This window comes from Phycomyces blakesleeanus, assembly GCF_001638985.1.
Source record: "Phycomyces blakesleeanus NRRL 1555(-) unplaced genomic scaffold PHYBLscaffold_4, whole genome shotgun sequence".
Lineage (NCBI taxonomy): Eukaryota > Fungi > Mucoromycota > Mucoromycetes > Mucorales > Phycomycetaceae > Phycomyces > Phycomyces blakesleeanus.
In genome coordinates this window covers 2,682,293-2,699,313 of record NW_017265137.1, presented here as the reverse complement: position 1 = coordinate 2,699,313, position 17,021 = coordinate 2,682,293, and the positions used below count along the sequence as shown (strand labels likewise).

Genomic DNA, 17,021 nt, shown 5'->3' with positions numbered 1-17,021 from the left:
TTTATTTGCAAGGTATTTGAAGTCTAAGATTGATTTATCTTTAACAAACAAAGACATTGGCTCCTGACAATGCCTTATCAACTTTCAAGATCTTCTTTTATTGCAATATAATAAGAGATTTACATGGTGTATTTTTAGCTCAAGTCTGTTACAATAATCTTTTTAAGAAATATATATATATAAAGAGTGAATTACAATTAATAAACAAGACACTTTTATAAAAAATTGAGCTTTTCTATAAAGAGCTGTAAGTACATATATATGAGTCTTACAATGACTTGGAAAGCCAAGTATTTAAAAATATTATAATATATATGCTTACATATATCATGTTTTGTTTTGTTTTGTTTTGTTTTTATATATCTAGTCTCAAATGAACGGCCAAAACAACAACAGTACCAATGCTATGGTCAACAACATAAGTCTTCAGAGAATGATGGATAACAGATCAGCAATGCACACTAGAAGCCAATTAGTTTTAGCTCAAAATATGGAGCTTTGCCCTAAGAATACTTCAAAAGCATATGCTGCCAAGCAAGAAGAATGGAGAGTATGTATAATATTATTTGTTGAAAAAACTATTAAGCCTATTTTATTTAAATTCTAAACGGCAATGGTGCCATAAGAAATGCTTTGAAGATGATTAACTTGCCAGCAATAAGAAACTAAGTTTCTTTTTAATGGATCATGTTATAAAGAGAGGGTGTAAATTGAAGAGGGCAGAAGACGGCTCCCCCATACCATTAGGCCGGGAGTCTATCTTAGCTTATGTTAAAGCAGTTTCAGATATATGTAGCAAGAAAAAAGCTCTTGGGTGGAACCCTAATGGTGTAGCTAGAGGATCTCTTGTTCGTGCTTTCTTGGATACTTCGAGTAAGAAACGTTCACAAGCTGTTAGAACAAATTTTGAAGACCGTAGAAAAAATACGCTCAATGATGGATACACAAGGCAGAAACTGGAGAAGATCAGCCATTACTTTCTCAACAAAAGCAACATTCGTGGATGCAGAGATAGACTATGCTTTCTAATTAGCCATTCGATGCTTTTTCGTAGTCAAACCGTTTTGAGAATGCAGCTTGCTGACCTTTTTCACTTAATCTTGAAAACCAGGGAGTAACTGAGTGCATCGCCCTAGTTGCAACAATCACATTTGGCAAGACCAATCAGCACGGAAAGATTGAATATGGTTCCTCTGCCCACCACTTTCAAGTCGATGTTTGCTCTGCTTGTGCGTTATCCATGAATTTATTTTTTCGGTTTCATTACGACAATGAACCGTTTCCCAATTTTTCTTCCCATGAGAAATGATATGAAATCTCTCTTTTCAAAGACGAGGATCGATTCACGCCAATCCAGTACAAAGCCCAGCACAAGACATTTGCCAAGGATTTCAAAGCTGTTGGACTTCACACTTCCAAGGTTACGCAAGGGAACTGCAAGAGTGCACTGAACACAATTGTGCAGGAGAACATTTCTGGTGACTAACAGATAATGGTTGGCAGAAGGGAAACTGGTTGTATGGTGGGTTGTTACACATCGATCTTGCCAATTGAAGCTATGAAAGCATTGGCACGATTTTCTGGGCAGAATAAAAATTTCTTTCTGTCTCATGCTGTCGTCCAGCCCCCAAGAGAGCTTCAAATGATGATGTTTTGCGAGATTGAAACCTGGAAACAGAAGTTTGCTAATCAAGAAATATAAGAAGACATAACCGGTCCAAACTTTTTGAACTTGCTCGCATATCTCCAGGTGGTTTTTTTACAGGTAAATATATACAAGAGAACATTGTATTTGAGAAAACTGCCTAATTAATGAGCTTGATCATTTATTTTCAGAATTCCGTTCTTTTAAAAAAGAGGTTTCCCAACTACTACCTGTGGACTTGTACTATGGTCAGTACTAGAGAATACCAAATTTTTTAATAACAAGTTCTTTCAGCCATTCAATCAGATGAAGAGATTTTTGTGTCCAACAGAAAAATTGATTTAGTTATGCCAGACATGGTTGCCAGCATAAGAGCAGGGCTTAGATCAGTAACAGCAACTATGCTTGCAATGGGCGCAAGGCAAGCATCTCAGAATGAGGCTGTTATGAGACTTGATCGAAATTTTACAGACTTTTATGTTTTTGGCCGCGCCTATTTCAATTCCACTTTACCGACTGCAACTACGACTGCTACTACTTCCACCGCCACGTTCATTATTTCTTTAACCTCTGCCACACCAGCCCCAAGCCAATTTCCAGCATATTGCATGAACAGAAACTTAATATCTGTAACTGATGTGTGGAGAGAGTATGCTGTTGGTTTCAACGGTAGTTTCCTGATCCAAGAACTTGGAGCAAGATATGGTACTTCTTGGAGAAAAGATAGAAAAGAGTCGAGATTTTTTAATAAAAGAAAAGAGCTATACGGTGCAGTTAACGAAAGAGTGGAGCTTCAGAATATATCATCTGAAGAAGCTGCTCAAAGAATGGAGAATGACCAAGTGCAGCTTGGAATATCTTTAAACAAAAATAGAGCTAGGTTATTGTAACAAAAAAATCTTCTTCATTTAATTATCTTTACTATATCAATACTTCTTATTATATTAAATAAATATTTACTCTTTTCATTGTTATATCAAACTATTTTTCTTTATTTTATGTATGTCTTTCTAGAAAAGTGTATGAGTAATAATTCATTGAAAGTACAAGCTATTTTAATTAATACTCAATTATGTTTGAGCATTAGTGGTCGGAAAATCTATCAAGAAATATGCACTATAATAGTAGTAGTAGCTTGTACCAACTTATACGCCTTTTATTCAACACATATTTATGTTAAAATAAAGACATCTGTCATTATAAAAATGCTGAAATTGCCCTCTTTTTACTAAAAAAAATTGGATTTTTTTTTTGGGAAATGAACCCAAATCTTCGAAAAAGGGTATTCCTTTGCTCAATCTCATCGCACCAAAAATAGCGAGAATAAAACTCAGTCAGATTATGGCCTACCAAAAATACCCACTCAATATTTTCCTATAGTGTGTACTTTGTAATCTGTCGAAAATGCTATAATTTATTTTTGCCCTTTCAAAGTTCAATCCCCGATCTAAGAAAATTTGTTTACTTTTCTGAACCCTTCAAAGTTCTTTGAGGTATACCATTCCTTTTCAATGCTTAGCCGAAAACTTCTAACTGCTACTTATCCTTGTATGCTCAATCACAGACCATCAATATTAAATTCAATAAAGCTAAAATTTTGCTTTTACTTAAAATTTAGTGGCTCGCCCATCCAACTTGCGTTTACAACAATGCGCTTTCCATGCATTGAGACCTAGCATTGTTCGTAAGTTAATCCTATTCCCATACTGAAAGCTTACTTACTATGTACATACAAAGTGTTCAAGGCAAAGAACAAAAAGGGGGGTGTAGTTGAGCTATTGGATGAAAACGATCCCGAATTTTTAGACATTGAAGATGTCAAAGCAGCTGAAGCCTCTCTTGCTAGAGAACTCAGCATGGAAAATACACCCGACTCTGGCCACAATACTAACGTATTCAACTCTTTTTATGACGTTCTTGTTTCCGAGACTCGCAACCCCAAAGAACTACATGCTATGCCCAAAGAGACTCGCTTGAACAACCTGCTCCAGCATGTCAAGCAGCCTGATGAGGCCGATAAGTTGCCAAAGCTTGTAGAACAGTGGCGCAACAAGCGTCTTCCAATAACTCCATTCACATCCAGCAAGCTGATCCAGTCTGTGTGTGAAGTTGGTCGTGGTGATATTGCATATAAGCTTTTAGGAGATCGCTATCGTTATGGCCTCTTCCCCAGCAGTGGCGACTTTGAAAAGACTATTGAGACACTCTGCAAGGCTAACGAACTTGACAAGGCATTGGTTACATTGGCTATGGCACCTTTATACAAATCTTCCCTGACTGGCAACATGTATGCAACATTGGTAGATGGCTTTTCAGAAAATGTTGATGATGAGAACGCCATTGAGAAAGCTGCGCAGATTGCTGAGGAGTTTATTAAGACTACCGAGAAAATTGAGAAGAAGGAGAATGCAAAAGACGCATTGACAAAACTTGCAGATTTGCTTGTAAAATGTGGTGACGAGAACAGGGCACAAGCCGTCCAATCATTCGTTGCCACCATCTAAATAAAATTATAATAAAATTACATACACATACACAAAATACTTGTTATTCAATTTATTTCTAAATAAAAAATGAAAATCTTGTTAAAGGCTAAAGATATTGTTGCCTGATTTTACTTGTAGCTACAATTGTAAGTCGAACAACAAGGTCCTTGCTTTTCTTATAAAACTCGGCCGAGTTATCCACATGGGTAACATCCACTGTATGAGGAAGAGTGATTGTTGATGATTTTCCCTGTATTGTTTGTATAAGAGCATTTGGTTCAATGTCTAGTGTCCACAGCATGGTATCCTAGGGACCAAACTTTATTAATATCACTTTATCATTCTTTGGATCTTCATATTTCACAAAATTAAGCTTACTACTGTAGGCATCGGAATAACGACAATCAAGGTGTTGCCTTTAAATACTGAAAATCTTGGTTTACACTCCCACGGTAAATATAGCTCACTTTTCTTTTTGTCGATTGTTAAAGAAGATATGAAAGATGGTTTAGGTAAACGTAGAATCCGTTTGGGTATCTGTCCTTTGGAGATTACATTGGGCATAGTAAATTCTAATAAAAAAGGCAAAATATATACATATATATATATATATATATTATTTCGATGAAATTAAAGCAAATATTAGTTACCTCGACTTAATACCACATTCTCGTTATCCTCTACGTATTCTATCGACAGTTCTAACAGATACAGCCTATATTCCAGATCCCGCTCAGCTCGAATATATGCTCGTGTGTGAAAACATGAGTCCATTATAAGATTCAGACGACCTGCTAAATAAATACTTCATTGAGATCACCAATACTGTGTGTATGATCGTTTTATTTCTTATTTTCTTTTTTATTACCATTATCTTTATCAGTCCTTGCCTGGCCCATACTGAGAGGAACACGATAAGTAGAATCAGGGTCTCCATTCAATGCTATTTGAATATCTTTTTCACTCGCCAATGTAGGTTCAGGAATCTCAGAAGCATGACATATGTTTATATAAACTACTTTTCCAACAGGATGTTTTGGATTTTTGGAATTCACGATATGCGTCTTGCAGACAAAACCAGGATGTGGCTGTACAGCCACTGTATCAAAGTCATCTGCTGTTACGTTATTTAAAGCACTGGAAGCTAAACGATCCATTGCCTTTGGATCATTGGCAAAGCTCGATGCCAGTTGGTTCATTAATGCAGCTTTGTCTTCATCAGAAAGACTTTCGAAGTTTTGTGGGGAATTTCTCAAAGCTCCTGAAATGTCAAGTGAGTTATGTCCTTCTTTGAGTATTTCAAGTGTCGGCATGGTGTGATAATTATAAGTTTCTTTCTTTTTTTTTTTTAACTTTAACATCTTATTTGAGATATGTGACCGCTGTCGGAGGCTAACCTCTTCGGCTTTGTCTGTACCAAACTTCAAAGTGTAATAAGCTCAACGTCTCTCTTTTTTCTGGTCTGACGATGACGGACCATCTCTCTTTACAAACAAGACTAGCCGCGACATTCAAGGTAAAATAAAAGACCGCAATCCTTATTCACAAGAATTGGTATTTTATTTTTTTACTAAACTATACATCTTTAGGATCCTCATTTCTATTGGTGGTGTGGTCATGTTTGTCTTGTCTGCAACTCTGCTCTCTATTTTTCATCAACCCTCTCACTCAACGCCAATCCGATTTACCACACACGCGCCTACATCGGTGTTTTGATTTCATATGCTGTTGTCATCAGTAAATCCATAGGGGTAAAGTGCTCTTTTGGAAAACTAATGAGTTCGACCTCGGCCGTTTGCTGCTGATGGTAATGAGGAAGGGAGGCGGTTGATTTTTTTTATTGTGTGATGATAGGGAGGGCGTCGGCAAGGGGGAGGTGCGCAAACATTCTTTACAAGCAAATATTACTTTTATTTTTAATCTGTGACATAGGATTCTTCATGGTTCAGTAAAGAGTTTTTTCGTGATGAGAACGTCCAATACTTTGCCTTGGCTTTCTATTGGTATTCTTACCAACCCATGGCAGGTAAATATAACAACATCTAGGTCTAATACGATGAAAGTGAATTGGACTGGATTGAATTGAATTGAATTGAATTGGTTTGATTTTGTATTTCATTCTTTCGAATAGTTACACTGGTGCCTTATTTTGCGTTCTCGATCTTCCATGTGTTTATTTACCTTCGGACCATTCTTTTACCAGTATTCTTCCCCAATAATGACAACCCAACTGTGAAGCATGCACGTGAGGTGATTGAGCAGTACACAGATGAATATCATGAGAAAGCTTTGCAGATTGCAGCCTACGCCGAAGTTGTCGGTATTCTAGGACGATTGATCGCCGGCGTACTAGTGTGAGTCAATTTGATCCTTGTTTCTTCTTCTTCTAGATATATAGTTTTAAACTTACAATTTTGCCTTCGTTCAAAGTTTCCAGACATCAATCCTCGCCTTGGTTGTATTTATTCACTTTTTAAGGCTTCGTTTTTACCTATCACCTTACACAAGGGATGCCATGTATGCAGTTACGGCAAAACTAGATGAGTTATTACTTCCTCCTACATCTGAGCCATATATACCTGTATCTGCCTCTAGGCTCTACAAAAATATCAGGAGTATTGTCATCCGTTATGGTGCCACTGCTCAAAGCGCACCTCCGGCTGTAGTAGAATAGATTAGAACTAAAATAAAGTTCACAATACATATCCCTCCCTATATATATATACATGTATATATTGTTGTTATTATTATCTCATAATCAGAGGACACAGTTTGTATCTGAGCGCATATACACTGATAAATCACCGTGTAGTACAGTATTATCTTGATGTCTGTGATTTGCTTGATTAATTCAAATGATTTCTTCTGCGAAAGATACATTCGCAATATGAAGGTGTGTACGATTTCGATTTTAATAGGCATATTAAACTGCTTCCATATCAAACCAAAAGATATACTTTAACGGGCAACACATAACGGAATAATGAAAGTTTTTATTTCATTACACAAACCATATACTAATGCCAAAACTAGGCGTGAACCTAAACCTACAGAGACAAACTTTACGATTAATGTTGTAAGAAACATACGCAAAAGAGAAGTAAATAGAGAGGGAAGATCATTTTTATTCGAGCCTGAAGGAAATAAAATATAAATTGATAACAAACGTTGTCATTCGATTGATTACCTATCTCTTATTATGATGTCGCAAATGATTTACAGGGATGAAATCCACTCTACACCGTTACCCAATTATTGTAAAGAGAATAAAAACGACATCTTCCATTGGTTATGTTAAAGGATAGTATGAAATTACTCAAAGAGATTTTTTGTTGATAAATTTGACAACGTATTCAACGTTAAAATAATAAACGTAGCTCCGTATGTTTCTTTTCTTCTCTTTTTTGTTTGTAGGGAGCTTTGGGGTTCAGATGGTGAGAAGCCCTTTATTGCTGCGAAGCAAAAGATGATGTCTGGGCTTTTGTTTTGGATTTTGTTTGATATATGATGTTTTTGAGATCTTATTTTATTTTCTAAAGTGGGAGATGGTAAGAAGCCAAGAAAGCACTTCTCGTGGTTACGTCTTCCTAAAGAGATAGGACAAATATGAAGGATTCTTGGCTCTATTAGGGAGAAAACCCTAACGTTAAACATGATACAGTATGGAGGAAGATTAGGAGAGATGCTAGAGTGCAGCGAGAACGAGAAGAGAGAGCAGGGCATGTTGAAGACATGAAAAAAAAAGTAGACTCAATGTCATGCGCCATGCAATGACAATGAGTTTTAATGGGAAGCTGACATTATCATATTCTCATTACCACGGCCCACGCCATGGCAATGAAAGGGAGAGAGAGAGGAAACTTGAGTGAATAGAATGACCGAGATGTGTGGTTGGCGGTATATATGGAGACTTACGTATTAACCAACTCTTCACACTATCTTTCCTGACCAAAGTGAGATAAATGCGAAAGAGCCGTGTCCAATAGATTTCTTTAAAGAAATGGCAATGTAACTGTAATCTTTAACCTACCCTTTTATAGTTCTCTTTACTCTTTCTATCAACTAGCCTGCCGTCTCAAAAGCAATATAGAAAAACTAAAATCTTGGGACTCCATAAAAATTACAAGTACAAAAACTGGCTAGCCCTGATGTCGAATGACCCCAACTCGAAGTTTTGATTATTCCAAATTCTTGAACGATTTTAAAAAGCAATCAAATTGCGACCAACCACCATTATACGAAACTACTGCAGGAACTTTTTTTTTAAAAAAAAAAAAGCAAACTAATAAGTTTGCAAGAGTCGTCTCTGCTCCAAAATCATTATTTGATGTTAGTATATATTATCAAGGTATACTACTTGCTGCAAATAATAATAAGCTTTTAGAAACTAAATAATCTAAGCACGGGATTTTGGGATAAATACGCTACGTATTGGGCTCCAAAAATGACAAACTGAATATGCAAAAATGTTTCAATCGAACTACAAGCAATTGAATAACAAGACTTGCGCAATACGTTCGTAATAGTTTTATATTTCAGTACATTTTAATCCAGAATAGTTTAAGTCATTGATATTTTTAAATCGTTTAGGTCTTCAAATCAGATGAAATTTTCAATGAGGCAGCAGGTAGGGTACACCTTTTTTATAATAGACAATTTTTGAAGAGGACATTTTTTGGAATTTAAGTACCGATTCCAAAATAGTATTTTTAAAGTCAGAAATGTGATATTTATTGATTTAATCTCAGCTTACAATGAGATTTGTGAAGCTTTGAGAATTGTTTCACGATTTCAAATGCATGTTCAGCATCATGACCAAGACTGTAGGCATTGATGTAGGCAAAACTTTGGTGGAAGTATCTTCGAATCTTTTCAGGGACATCATCTTCTGGTGGGCAAACACTATCCAGAAATGAATTGATTTTTCTATTCAATGATTGAAAAGAATAATCACATTCACGTCGTGCTTCTTTCTTGGCTGCTCCCCAGTATCTTTCGATCCAATTACATTCACAGTGGTATTTTGGATACAGTTCAAATTTGTGTCCACTGCCTTCAACTATTTCTTCGAGTGCTGATTTTTGGTTGGCAAAGTCTGGTTGTCTCTCCATAATATGGATTGCACAACATCTAGAATCAGCTGTCGCGACATTATTGCAAGAACGTTTTAGAGTATCTCTCTGCTTCGTTTCTATACATAGAACGTTGCTGTAATATGCCGCGAAGGCCAATGAAATATTTTTTGTATTTTTTATTCTAAGTATGAATAGTTTATAGGCACGTCTTTTAGCATAAAGTGATCCCTTATTGTAATTGTATAAATTATGTTTCTATTCGGATAGGATTGTATATAAATCACTTACTTTATGGAGCCGAGACTCGATTACTTCATATTCTTTAAGTTTTTCTTCATTACTCTTTTTTTGAAAAAAAAAACTTTTTGCTGTTCTGCATAGTCGTATTGCTTTCTGACATAAAATGAGCTGTCACGAAATTTTCCCTGGCCTGAGTCACTGTCTTTTACTTCAATTGCACACAAGTTCATGTTTTGTGCCAAAAGAGCGTCTTCAGGATAGGCTTTATGATTGCTGCTTTGATCAAAAAGAAAGACAGCTACTGCATTTGGGTGTATGGCATTGAAAAGAGGTATTATATCTGTAAGCTGGGCACACATATTACTACTTTTCCAATAGCCTTCGTATTGAGCTCCAGGATAAAATACCACTCGCGAAGTTTTGTACTGGTCTCCTACATATCCTCTCATTGTTCCATGACAAGGGCATTGGAACTCGGAGATCACTATTGATCTACCCTCAGACTTTGGCAAACAATAGCTTTCACCACCTTCCACCCAGGCGTACTTTTGATAGTCATTAGCATAGAATGTACTTTCGTCATGTGTGACAAATACATGCTGTTTGACACCTTCTGGCAATTGAGGATATGACACAAGAGAAGGTGTAACATTGTCATATTTCTCAGAGTATTGATAGTATTCCATGATGCGTTTGCTCCATGCATTTCTATAAGTAAGCACATCCTCGCGCTCATGCCCATCAAAGTATACAACTTTTCCTGTAAAATAAACATAAGTTATATTAATGTGACATTCCATTTTTATAGAGAAAACCGCATTCTGGTTTTCTATATTTGCCTACCTAAATGCTTAAAATGAAATCCCCAAGATATCAGCTTTCGTCTTAGGCAATCTGTAGACAACGGCTTAATTGCACTACCTTCGATCTCTAACTCATCTGATAGTAAGCTGCTACCAATGGCCTTAGGCAGAATGACTTCTTTTGACTGAAAGTCCAGCAATACTTCTTTTAGCTCTTGGCTGACTTCTGAACCATTCGAGTATTTGCTGCTTGATGTCTTCATCATCAAGAACAGAGACACGTTTGGCATGCTTGCCTTGTGCACCAAGACTGATTCGTCTAGTCTCCAAATACTCCTTTGCATGTTGGCGAATCTTATGGGCTCTGTACCAAGTAGATTTTTGCTTGTATACAATGTCGCTTGCAAACTTAGAAGCTGCCATTTTCTTCATGTCCGTATTGATCAAAGCATATAAGTAATGATATGCTCCTTCGCACTTTCCCATCTCTGCTACACCAAGTTTTTGCTGCTCTGAAGTCGAACTGATGACAGGTACTGCGAACTTTGACAAGTCAATGATTGCGTCTTTTACTCTGCTTTTGAACTCTTCCTTTGACTCGACTTCATCTGCACTATCACTTTCTTCATCCAATCCAATTTCTGTCTCAGCAGAAGAAGAGTTTGCGATAGGCAAAAAAAAAGGAGTCAACTCTAGCACTTCCTTTTGCTGCTTCTCTTTCTGCCTTTTTCAGTCTACGAACATGTCGAGATGAGTATGATGAACGATTGCGACTGTATTTTCCATTGAGAGCATCTTCAGCTTTTTTGGTCCAAGAAAGTCCGAGATTTTTGACATCACTGCCAGAAGATTCCGAAATCTCGGGGGTAGGATCAACTTCCTTTCTAACTAACTCTACACTTTCGCTCTGAGAGTGAGAAAGTCTTTTAGCAGCAGCTTTTTGAGATAAAGCTCTCATTTTAGAATTGATTTTTGGCATTGTCGATTGTGTTTTTATCAGGAACAAATTGTTTTTTTTAAAATAGATTGTCTTATTTAGTAACGTTTTACATTATGTAAGTTGATAAAGAACTCAGTTGGTTATATTATTGGTTGAAAAATGAAGCCATCATTTTGGCCGCACTGCTTAAACACTGAGATGTTACCTTGTTTAAAAAAATATTTTTGCAGAAAAGTAGTAGATGTCTCACCGCAGAGAGTTTCTAAATAGCATTAAGAGCATGTTAAAGCAAACAGAACTCAAAAATATTAAGATCCCAGAAAGCCTTTTGGTTTTCTAGTTTTATTAATAAAAAATATTTATTTTGAAAAAGGGCATACTCTACTATATATAAGTGGATATTAAACTCAGTCGGTTATATTATTGGTTGAAAAATAAAGCCATCATTTTGGCCGCACTGATTAAACACTGAGATGTTACCTTGTCTAAAAAAATATTTTTGCAAAGAAGTAGTAGATGTCTCACCGCAGAGAGTTTCTAAATAACATTAAGAGTATATTAAAGCAAACAGAACTCAAAAATATTAAGATCCCAGAAAGCCTTTTGGCTTTCTAGTTTTATTAATAAAAAATACACACTATAAAAAGATGCACTATACGTTACACAAATATCAAATTAAAACCCAGGGAGCATTATTATTGGCCATAAAATGAGGACATTTTTTGAACCTCCCTGCTTAAATATCGAAACTTCATCTTGCTTAAAGTTTTTTTTTTGCAGAGAAGTAAAAGAAGTCTCACCGCAGAGATCTTGTAAATAGTAAAGCAAACGACTCAGCGGTAACAAAATTCAAAAAAATTAAGATCCCATAAAGCCTTATGGTTTTCTAATTTTACATATAAAAATTGTCGATTATAAAAAAGGTGCACCCTAAGTGGTTTGATCTGATCAGTAGCGCAATTTTTTACGGCAATAAGTTAGGAGCAGTACTCGTCTCGTCTCTTTTTTTAAAAAGTGTATTCAATTATGACAATACAATTACTATGTAAAAATTTTATTCGAAAAAAATTGTTCAATAGTAATATCTATGATCTTTACTAAATTGCCACATTTACTGGCACATGGAAATGGCTTATAAGGTCTGTCAAAGGGTAGGGCATAAAATCGATACTATTGCAAATGTGTTTTATAAAGGCTAAGATCAAGGCTAATTGATCGAATGTGACAGAAAATATTCACGTCATGTCTGTCAACTTGCTCCTCAGTGGTGGTAACCTTCCTTTCTATCATTCTCGTTAGAATTAAATCACTGTCTCATAAATAGTTTCTTTAATAGTTTTGACTGAGGAATTAGACTTTTTAGAGACAACATCTATATATTGCTTTCGCTTATATTGTGGTTTAGTGTACGCGATTAAATATTATATTAATTCCACGAAATAATTGATCGAGAAAAAAATTGTTTTATATAGTAATTTATTCAGCTCCGAGTGGATATATATCTTAAGTACATGGTCAATTTAACCACGTAAGCTGGCAAACAGTATTACATTTTGAATCATCTAAAAAAAAATCGTAGTTTGTCTCAATCTCAAATGAAAACACTGTATTGAAATGGAGAATGTTTACTATCACAGATATTGTCACAGCACAAGAGATTCAATTACTCTCCTACTAGTTTAGCAAATAATGTACAAATGATAAAACGCAATGATACAAAGTGCTGTAAATTTTCATAACTTGCTTGTTCATCATGAACAATTAAAAAACAAAAACAAATAAAAATAAAATAAAGGGGTCTCTAGTTGTTAAAATAAATCGAATATTTTTAACCATTTCTCCCCCAACATAAAAACAAAAAACCACCAAGCAAATAACACTCTTTTGGTCATTGCAATACTCAAGTTAGAAGATTGCAATTAACAAAATTTCTATTATTCCACTTTCTAACCCTATATTGCAACCCCCCTCTCAATTTTGTTTTTATAGTGAAATCTCACGAATCAAGTAATTGGTTTGTTGTTGTTTCTTTCCATGGTAGGCCAGACAAGGTTTATTGAAGGATGTAGTCAACAGAAAATATACCATCTTTGCACGCCATGCAATGTGTAAACCGCAAATAGGGTAAGGAAAGCAAGTAATTTACTTAAGCTAAAAGAGTAAGAAAAAAAATTGGAATTGTGTTAGTAAATCAATCATGGAAACGAAGGAAGAAAAAAAAATTATAGGATAAATTTTAATTATATATAAATATTTACCTTCTTCTTGGGACGAAGCTGGTTAGTGTGGCCACACTTTCTCTTACGGCAGTTGGTGGCACGGGGAGGGAGACGAGCATAGCACTTGCGGCAGATCATCTTCTCGCAGTTGTACTTGGAGGCAAGGGCCTTAAGGGAAGGCTCGATGATACCACCACGGAGACGGAGAACCAAGTGGAGAGTAGATTCCTTCTGGATGTTGTAGTCCGAGAGGGTGCGACCATCCTCGAGCTGCTTACCAGCGAAAATCAAACGCTGCTGATCCGGAGGGATACCTTCCTTATCCTGGATCTTCTGCTTGACATTGTCGATAGAGTCGGAGCTATGGTTTATATAGAATTGTATTGCATAAGTCTATTGTTCTTGCTATTTTCTTTTGTTGTTGAAATATTTTATGTACAAAAAGACAAATTTTTAAGAGAAAAAAAAAGCAATTTACCTCTCGACCTCAAGAGTGATGGTCTTGCCAGTGAGGGTCTTGACGAAGATCTGCATGGCGATGCTATTCAAGAGTGACAAATAATAGTATCGTCAGTCGCTGGTTTGTGTTGTAATGAATTCGTTTTTTATTTTTGAATCGTGTGATTGTCGTATCATCTAGTGTATTGTTGCGATGGGTAGATGGATGGATGGATGGATGGATGGATATATTTGTAAATGGATAATCGAGTGTCGGCATGCTCACCTTTAACAAGACGGATGAACAGAGAAGGCTCATCTAATTGTTGGTAGACCGTCCTTAATCAACGCCGCGGACCTCTCCCGTCTTCCGGGACGATGACGTCAATTTTAAACAGCACTATATATTGCGGTAGTTTGTCTTCCTTGGAAATTACTCTTCTAATATATATTTATAAAGGGGAATGGATTGTGAACTGTGTTTTACATACAAAATATTGATATCTAGAGCTATATTGAATGAATAAGAGTGTTCTTTTCAATTAAACAATTACAATATATCAAAAACCACAATCTACAGTCAAATATTTATTTGTCTAATATCGACACTTTTGTGTAATAATACATACATTGGTTAAACTAAAACTTTATCCCTGCATATGCCAGATACGTATTTCCATATTAACCTTGAACTTTATTTATGTGTGAGCTATAGTTTTAAGCATGTGTGTTTGATACGCCAAATTCAAGTAAAATCCTATCAGTTTGTCTATATTAATTACCAAGAGCATTACGTTCAAAGAGAAAAAAAAACGAAAACCAAACAAGTCTTCTGGAGTTTTGGGTGACAGATGCATTTTTTGTAGTTCTTATATACCATGTTCCTTTAATATTTTCTATATGTTGTATACTATTAGGTGATGGTGATGATAAGGAGTAAAATAGATTTCCAAGCTTGGGTTTTGCGTTGTATTAAATTATTATTATTTTTCTTGCATTGGAATCCTTCTTGGAAATGGACTTGGCTTTACGATATGGATAAAAATTGAGATTAGATGTGTATAATTGTGTTTACGCTATAATTAGTACTTGGGAATAGAAATAAACCTTGACCTTGACCTTGAGTTTGTTTCTTATATGCCCTGGATTATCTATTGGACTTGTGCCGTGAACTGGATCAACTTTCGCACTGACACATATTTTTTGGACTTGTAAATATTTAATTTTTTTTTATTTTTTATTTTATTTTATTTGTTTTTATTACAGTTGAAAAATAGCATCACTTGTTTGCTTTTACAATGACCACAGTTGATGTTCAGACGTGTTTTGACATTCTCCCACCATTCCAACTTGTACGCTCGATCGACCTTGGATTAGGCGAAAACTATGTGTTCGATGTCGCCATGAATACCCAATACACAGCTGCCTCTGCATCTGATAACCTAATCCGGATCTACGACCTCCAGACTCTTCAATTAGCTCACACCCTCTCATTCCATCAAAAGAGAATCTCAAAAATGAAACAGGTCAATGAACAATTTCTCTTCTCGGCATCAGAAGATGGAACTCTTGCACGATGGGATTTGCGCGTGGCAGACAAACCTGTCCAGATCTTCCGATGTAAGCATCACTGAAGAACAAGAAGAACAAGATCAGCAATCTTCTCTTTCTCTTTTTTTTTCTTCTTTTTTTTCTTTTCCTTTGTCCTTTATTCTCTCGAGAGAGTTGACAAGTTGGTTGATAGATAATAGACCTCTATCTGCATTTGATTTAAACTGCAATGATTCTATGGCTGTTGTGGGCACAGAGTTTGTTTCTAGCATAGAATCGGCTGAAATTGGCTTCTTTGACAGCCGACAAGCTTCTCTTCTCTCTCGGTTTGTCGAATCTCATGGTGATGATGTGACAGAAGTAAGTTGGATTGATTTACTTTAATTTTTTTTTCTTAACTTATACTTTGTACAGATTCAATGTCATCCAACCTTTCCTGCACAATTCATCTCTTGCTCAACTGATGGTCTGGTCAACCACTATGATGTAACCGAGTTTGATGAAGAGGAGGCTCTCTTGTCAGTCGTTAATTCTGGATCATCTGTCAACAAGGCAGGATATTTTGGTCCTAATGCCGAGTATTTATATTACTTGACCCATCAAGAGACCTTTTCCCTCTACACTCTCGAGGTAATGAAGTGGGATTATATAATTTAGTGAGATTGACTAATTCGAAACCGTAAATATTATTATTTTTTATTGTTTTCTATTAGGGTGATTTAATTTTTGATTACGGTGATATTCGATCCCTTAGCGTTGCGTCCATTGACTATGCAATCGATTGTAGTTATGATCCTACCTCACAAAGATTTTATTTGGTTACTGGTAATAATGAGTAAGTCTTGTATATGTTATCCTTTTTGAATTGATATATGGAATTTAACTAATGTGATTGATTATTTGCTTTCATTTTATTTTTTATTTTTGTAGGGGTGAAGTAAACACGTTCCATGTAAATATTGGTCAACTCCAATTGTGTCAAAGCCTCAAGGCTCAGGGAGCACACACCGATATCGTTAGATCCCTTTGTTGGAATCACAGTACACAAAGTATCATTACTGGAGGAGAAGACGGTCGTATGTGCGCATGGCAAGCAGTAGCATAATTTATTGTATAAACACCTGTACTCGCGACTGCACCTGCACCTGTGCCTGTGCCTGTGCCTGTGCCTGTGCCTGTGCCTGTGCCTGTGCCTGTGCATGTGCCTGTGCCTGTGCATGTACCTGTGCATGTACCTATAACTACATCTACACTCACACAACCACATATGCACATATACATATACATATACATACAATTTTTTTTCAAAAAAAACGCCAATAGGTGTTAGGCTTCCGTGTCTTACTAAACAATATAATATGCTACAAAAGAGTAAAATGGTGATATTATGAGACTAGTTTCCAACAATAACAAAGAATTATAAAAAGCTATTAAAGAAAGCTTTTAAAAAGTTAGCTTTAGCTTGTAAGACCGATATATATGGAGTAAGAAAAAAATAATAATATTAAAGGAACAAGAGTTCTCTAAAGAATGGATTTAATTTAATAAAAAATAAAATAAAATAAGATCCTTTTATATAAAAATATAGATATATCAGGGATTCTGATTATTATTCACTTTTGGT

The 17,021-nt window shown here is 35.8% G+C and overlaps 8 protein-coding genes across 8 annotated transcripts; 5 read left to right on the top strand and 3 right to left on the bottom strand.

The window, feature by feature from the left end:
* Positions 1-373: 373 nt before the first annotated feature.
* PHYBLDRAFT_141892 (hypothetical protein) lies at positions 374-1,486 on the top strand (the record flags this gene model as incomplete). The annotated part of the gene is made up of 4 exons (XM_018430689.1): positions 374-550; positions 699-1,061; positions 1,112-1,229; positions 1,332-1,486. 4 exons carry the CDS (start codon positions 374-376, stop codon positions 1,484-1,486), a joined length of 813 nt encoding a protein of 270 aa, XP_018296072.1.
* A 1,670-nt stretch (positions 1,487-3,156) lies between these two features.
* PHYBLDRAFT_185730 (hypothetical protein) lies at positions 3,157-4,178 on the top strand (the record flags this gene model as incomplete). Its single annotated transcript, XM_018439131.1, has 3 exons — positions 3,157-3,193; positions 3,264-3,329; positions 3,383-4,178. The coding sequence occupies 3 exons, from the start codon at positions 3,157-3,159 to the stop codon at positions 4,147-4,149; spliced, it is 870 nt and encodes a 289-aa protein (XP_018296071.1). The 3' UTR covers positions 4,150-4,178.
* A 59-nt stretch (positions 4,179-4,237) lies between these two features.
* PHYBLDRAFT_164913 (hypothetical protein) lies at positions 4,238-5,444 on the bottom strand (the record flags this gene model as incomplete). Its single annotated transcript, XM_018435097.1, has 4 exons — positions 4,238-4,438; positions 4,510-4,703; positions 4,782-4,925; positions 5,000-5,444. The coding sequence occupies 4 exons, from the start codon at positions 5,442-5,444 to the stop codon at positions 4,238-4,240; spliced, it is 984 nt and encodes a 327-aa protein (XP_018296070.1).
* A 276-nt stretch (positions 5,445-5,720) lies between these two features.
* Positions 5,721-6,673, top strand: PHYBLDRAFT_91944 (hypothetical protein; the record flags this gene model as incomplete). The annotated part of the gene is made up of 4 exons (XM_018443779.1): positions 5,721-5,882; positions 6,064-6,157; positions 6,263-6,485; positions 6,562-6,673. Coding segments are annotated over 4 exons (591 nt in total), but the record flags the coding sequence as incomplete, so codon positions are not given.
* A 478-nt stretch (positions 6,674-7,151) lies between these two features.
* PHYBLDRAFT_68470 (hypothetical protein) lies at positions 7,152-8,309 on the top strand (the record flags this gene model as incomplete). The annotated part of the gene is made up of 5 exons (XM_018441962.1): positions 7,152-7,207; positions 7,546-7,565; positions 7,671-7,679; positions 7,793-7,875; positions 8,172-8,309. 5 exons carry the CDS (start codon positions 7,152-7,154, stop codon positions 8,307-8,309), a joined length of 306 nt encoding a protein of 101 aa, XP_018296068.1.
* A 552-nt stretch (positions 8,310-8,861) lies between these two features.
* PHYBLDRAFT_108288 (hypothetical protein) lies at positions 8,862-10,132 on the bottom strand (the record flags this gene model as incomplete). The annotated part of the gene is made up of 2 exons (XM_018428037.1): positions 8,862-9,339; positions 9,519-10,132. 2 exons carry the CDS (start codon positions 10,130-10,132, stop codon positions 8,862-8,864), a joined length of 1,092 nt encoding a protein of 363 aa, XP_018296067.1.
* A 3,444-nt stretch (positions 10,133-13,576) lies between these two features.
* PHYBLDRAFT_9513 (hypothetical protein) lies at positions 13,577-13,942 on the bottom strand (the record flags this gene model as incomplete). Its single annotated transcript, XM_018443882.1, has 2 exons — positions 13,577-13,769; positions 13,887-13,942. Coding segments are annotated over 2 exons (249 nt in total), but the record flags the coding sequence as incomplete, so codon positions are not given.
* Positions 13,943-15,144: 1,202 nt separating this feature from the next.
* Positions 15,145-16,502, top strand: PHYBLDRAFT_141885 (hypothetical protein; the record flags this gene model as incomplete). Its single annotated transcript, XM_018430688.1, has 5 exons — positions 15,145-15,466; positions 15,591-15,757; positions 15,812-16,027; positions 16,111-16,232; positions 16,328-16,502. 5 exons carry the CDS (start codon positions 15,145-15,147, stop codon positions 16,500-16,502), a joined length of 1,002 nt encoding a protein of 333 aa, XP_018296065.1.
* Positions 16,503-17,021: the final 519 nt, after the last annotated feature.